The sequence below is a fragment of the Hyperolius riggenbachi genome, chromosome 3 (assembly GCF_040937935.1).
Source record: "Hyperolius riggenbachi isolate aHypRig1 chromosome 3, aHypRig1.pri, whole genome shotgun sequence".
NCBI classification, from domain to species: Eukaryota; Metazoa; Chordata; class Amphibia; order Anura; family Hyperoliidae; genus Hyperolius; species Hyperolius riggenbachi.
Window position 1 is genome coordinate 140,779,266 of NC_090648.1, and position 5,720 is coordinate 140,784,985.

Here is a 5,720-nt window from a genome sequence, read left to right on the forward strand (position 1 = left end):
TAACGCAATGTGGGCAACATTTCAGCAGAAAATAATGCAATGTGGGCAACATTTCACCTGCAAAAAAAGGAATTTACTCACCTGACAGAAGTCTCCTCTCCCGGCCGGCCTCTGGCTCCCCGGACGATCCTCCTGCAGTCTCCCGCGCTGAGAGGAATAGCAGGGCTACGGGAAGATGGCGCCCGAAGCCCTGTACTTGAGACACAAATAGTCTCCAGTACAGGGCTTCGGACGCCATCTTCCCGTAGCCCTGCTCTGCCTGCCAGAAGACTATGCAGGCTGAAGCGGGGCTGCGGGCTATGCACTGGCCAGTTCATGCAATCGTACGGTGGCCAGAGACCAGAGGCTGGGACGTCTCGCAGCTAAAAGCGGGATGTTTCCCGGGACCTAGCGCAGCCTGGGACAGGGGACCCCGAATGTAAGGTGAGGTGTTATTAGAAAGTGCTGCATGCTGTGCGTTTAGCAATGAATCTGTTGCGTTAGTTGTGTTGCACATGCTCAGTAATTTATTTATTTTTTATGTAACGCATGCGCCGTTTTCGTTCCATCACTGTGCGCACCAAATGCAGGGCTAAAGAATGCACTATAACATCAAAGTTATAGTGCACAATGCGTTGCGCTAGGGGCATGTTGTGCGACCTTAACGTCGCATCAAATGCAACGTCCTGATGTGAAAGTAGCCTTAAGTTACACAGAGACAAGGGGGGATGGCAGGTAGGCCCCTGCACACCCTCCTGCCTCTGGGTACATGCCTAGACTGCCTTGCAAGTTATCTGGATCTGCCTTCTGAGTGACGTTTTACTTACACCTTTAATAGCACTTTCTTTATTAAACAAGTTCTCATCTTATATTAGAATGTATACTCCTGTGTTCAAAATGGTTGTGCCATATAAATAAAGGTAAACTGTTTTACTTTAGCCCAGTCTCCATCCAGCTGACCCCAGAGCATCTAAACTGCTGCTTCATCACTCTGATCCTGCTGTCATATTCCTTCCTCAGCCAGGCAGTAGCCTTTACTGAGTTCCTGGTATCGAGTCAGGATTTGGAAGCAGTCTGGGAGCATCTACCTTTGTACTGGTTCTGTGATCACCAAGGAATAAGCCAATCTTAATTTTCTTTTATAGTAAAAGTAGCATTAGTTATAAGCAGGGTAATGGGCTGGGGGTGCAGACACGTCTCTGTGCTGAAAATATATGTAAATAAATTAGGCTCTAGTCTACTGTCTCCTTATACTTTGTAAAAGGAAAATGTATATTGCAATACATCTGCATTATTGACCAGGTGCTAACGTTTGTGTGAAGCTGTATAGTTGTGCCTTCAAACCATATTTAGCCCACAACCATTGTCCACCACTAGATAAAAATGCAGCTGTTATTGGCAATATGACCACTCCACCCTATTCTTTTGAGCTCCAGGAAAGGGCACTGTGACAGCGCAGAGACACAGAATACTGACTTCACCGCCTATTAGCCCCTGTAGAGCTGGCAAGGGGGTGTGTCACCTTCCATTGATAGATGCAACTTCTGTGTAGTGATACTGATAATTTAACATACTATTTTTTCTTTTTATTATTCTATTAATTCCAAAATCCACAGAGTTTGTTGATGGGGGGTTGACTGGAGTGAAATGATTGTGTGCATTGATAAATCCCATTCTGCTCTGCCTGCTCTGTGTAGGTGTGTATTGGAAAGCTAGCAGCCTGCAGCAGAAGTGGCAGGCAGGTTTCTTTGTCTGTACACTGCAGATATCTATCATTTAGGGCAGACAAAAATATTGCTTTCTTCCCATGCAAAGTGTTGTGCGCTAATTCATGGAATGTTTCCAATGCAAAATAGTCAAATGTCCTTTTAATTTATTTTTTGGAACAAAGTGAGAGACTCGTTCAAAAACTTCAGTGGAAAGCACAATGGTGAGAATCAACCCCTAAAACAATAAGCCCCCAGTCTACGCAGATCAGTTCAGTGACACGTGAAATCTGATTGGTTGCCGTGGGATACTAAACTTTGCTCATTGCTCTTTTTTTCACCCCCTCTCTGTAATTAGGGCCGTCCTGTTTTAAAGCATCTCATAAAATTTGGAAAGCCAGTGAAGGAACGCCCTCTGCATTGTGCAGACATGGGCAATGCTGCACATACTGCTCCCCCCATTCACTATACATTCTGGGTGTCATCAGCCAGCTACCATCCATCACAACAAGAATCCAATGCAGTGGCCCCTCCAGCAGGTGTGCTTGGATGAGCAGAATAAAGCTTTTGTGCTCCTGTAATGAACAAGGTGTCCGATGGGGGCAGCAGACAGGGTGGATCTGACACTGCTTTCTAAATTCAACTCAGCGCTGGCTTCTTTAACCCTTCCTCTGACAAACTGTCCTAGAGCACATTTCTCTGTGAATACAAGTCAAACATAACAGAGGTCCATTCACAACGTGGAAGCTCAGCCTATCAGGATGTACCAAGCCCGTCAGATCTGGTGATGCATTGCTCCCAAACCTTCCATCACACTGTGATCCTCAGTAAATATTGTATCATATTCATATCAAGATGTTACCATGCTTTGGCTGCCTCTGGGTTAACACAATACAATATAACCTAGCCAAAAAGCCACCATTTCCCAAAATAACAACAAGTCAGTCAGCATCAATAATAAACCGCACAGCCCCTTATCATCAGAAGAAGTAGCAACTGTCTCCATAATTAGGGAATGATTATAACTACCGTTTAATGGAGAAATCTAAAACAATCCCAATTATCTGAGATTATTGTACTATGCTGCCACACAAAAGGGACCTTGTATATCTGAGCAGGGGGGATAGAGAGAGTTCTTTAGTAGCATGCTGTACATTAGCCAGTGTGCTGCATGTGTACATACACATTACACACACATGGCATGCCTATATATTAGCTAGTATGCAGCATGTGTACATCTACTGTACATACACATGGCAAGCAGCATGTGTACATACACATTGTACACACATGGCATGCAGCATGTGTACATATACAGTACATACACAACATGGAACATGTGTACATACACAGAACACACATGGCATGGCTATACATTAGCCAGTGTTTGTACACACACAGGACATGCAGCATGTGTACATACACAGTACACACACATGGCATGCCCATACATTAGCCAGGGTGCAGCATGTGTACATACACATTATACACACATGGCATGCAGCAAGTGTACATACACATGGCATGCAGCATGTGTACTTATATATTACACACACATGGCATGCATCGCGTGTACATACACATTTTACACGCATGGCATGCAGCATGTGTACATACACATGGCATGCAGCATGTGTACATACACAGTACACACATGGCATGCCTATACATTAGTCAGGGTGCAGCATGTGTACATACACATTATACACACATGGCATGCAGCATGTGTACATACACAGTACACACAGGGCATGCAGCATGTGTACATACACAATACACACATGGCATGCCTATACATTAGTCAGGGTGCAGCATGTGTACATACACATTATACACACATGGCATGCAGCATGTGTACATACACAGTACACACAGGGCATGCAGCATGTGTACATACACAATACACACATGGCATGCCTATACATTAGTCAGGGTGCAGCATGTGTACATACACATTATACACACATGGCATGCAGCAAGTGTACATACACATGGCATGCGGCATATGTACATACACAGTACACACAGAGCATGCAGCATGTGTACATACATAATACACACATGGCATGCCCATACATTAGCCAGGGTGCAGCATGTGTACACACACAATACACACACATGGCATCATCCAAGCACGCTGCACCCATCACTTATCATTCTGTACAAAGAACAACCACCCTCATTACAAGCAGACAGATCAATGGGGATGAATACCCCAGGAGGCTCATTATCTTCTACAAATAATGCAAGCATTGCAAGCCATCCTGGTCTCTTGCAGATGGCACTGAGCATGCATGCTTATTGGCTTTGTGCGGGTTAATATCTGTTGTTATTATCATCGCTGGTGCTATTATTTTGTTGAAGAGGCAGAGCCATGCGGGCAGGATCCCTTCTCTGGATATTTATTACGCTTTGGCACAATTCCCTGCTGCTGGGAGACTTGTTGACACAGCCATGTGCTCTAGTACTAGACAGCCTTACACACCCGGATGGAAGACAATGCTCTGCCCCATCCACTGGCACACTACAAAGAGATGTTATGATGAGGTTTCCATGGCAACGCAACACTAAGGAGCACCAAGTCGTTTTTTAAGGGAGGGGGCTTCCACTGCAAGATGCTGCAGAGCAATGTGGCATTGGTGGGTCCGTCACTGGCTACTCTGAAAAGACTTGCTCAAGGCAGACAGTGGGTGGGTGTGTGTGCCATGCATGCAACTATGCTACAACGTGCAATCGCTACACAATGCAATCACACATGACAGCTGAGCCTATGCAGGACCGTGCTCCATCAAAGTTTATCAGTTGCAATCATGTATTTATTACAGTGGCTACAGGTGCAAGGGGTGTACAGTACCCAACATGCTTCCATAGGAGAAAGGGTAATGAATGAGAATAATGTAGCTCTATTCGCCATTAATTTTGTCATGTGACATGTAGATGCTGATTGCAAGCTCTGTGGCTCAGGGGTGTAAGGAAGCCTGGCCAGACTGTTGCAGGTGCTGATTTCAAGCTCTGTGGCTCAGGGATGTAAAGCCTGGCCAAACTGCTGCACGTACTGCATGCAAGCTCTGTGGCTCAGGGGTGTAAGGAAGCCTGACCACAATGTTGCAGATGTTGATTGCAAGCTCTGTGGCTCAGGGGTGTAGGGAAGCCTGGCCAGACTGCTGCAGGTGCTGATTGCAAGCTCTGTGGCTCAGGGGTGTGGGGAAGCATGGCTAGACTGCTGCAGGTGCTGAGTGCAAGCTCTGTGGCTCAGGGGTGTAGGGAAGCCTAACTAAACTGCTGTAGGTGCTGAGTGCAAGCTCTGTGGCTCAGTGATGCCTGGCTAGACTGCTGCAGGTACTGAGTGCAAGCTCTGTGGCTCAGGTATGCCTGGCTAGACTGCTGTCTACTGACAGAGCTGTGATGGATGCTAGCGTGGATATTTAAACAAGTGCATTGGCAAGTGGTGTGACTTACCCAGAATGGATGCGATCAGCACCAGCGACCATCCGAGGAGCCAGAAGCAGCCTCCAAAAGCCATAGTGCTACTTTATAGTGTTCCAAAAAAATCAGGCAAAATGCTGCAAGGGAGAGCACAGTGCAGCCGCACAAAGAGATCCAGACAAGACACTCGTCACTGGGACACTTGGGGACACGTTTGCTTCATTTTGCACATGGATTCAAAATCTTGCCAGCATCCCCTCCGCTGCCATCCGTGTGAGTGTGATGAGTGTGTGTGTGTGCACTGAACCAGCAGCTCCCAGGTCCCCCCTCACCTCCTCCCTCTCAACACAGTTCTCTTGAGGCCCTTTCTGGGGAACAAAAGAGCCAGCCAGTGCTTTCTGCCAATGGACTTTTTGAGCAAGTGATCCCTACGCTTTTTAACTAGGGGCGTGTGGATTTCAGGGGAGGGATCCAGAGACATCCCCCCCCCCCCCCCTTGCTTGGTCCTTGTCAGATCCCCAGCTTTCTTTTACCTCTCTCCCTTTCCCATGCCCATCTGACAGATCCTATCCAGGATGATGTGCAGCATTCATAATGACACCAGCGCTG

General features: G+C 46.6%; 1 protein-coding gene across 1 annotated transcript in view; it reads right to left on the reverse strand.

The window, feature by feature from the left end:
• Positions 1-5,470, reverse strand: part of IGDCC3 (immunoglobulin superfamily DCC subclass member 3) — a 194,830-nt gene extending 189,360 nt beyond the window's left edge. Inside the window, exon 1 of the mRNA XM_068272436.1 lies at positions 5,145-5,470. Within this exon, the coding sequence (XP_068128537.1) occupies positions 5,145-5,208 (64 nt within the window). The 5' untranslated portion in view covers positions 5,209-5,470. The remainder of the gene's footprint in view (positions 1-5,144) is intronic.
• Positions 5,471-5,720: the final 250 nt, after the last annotated feature.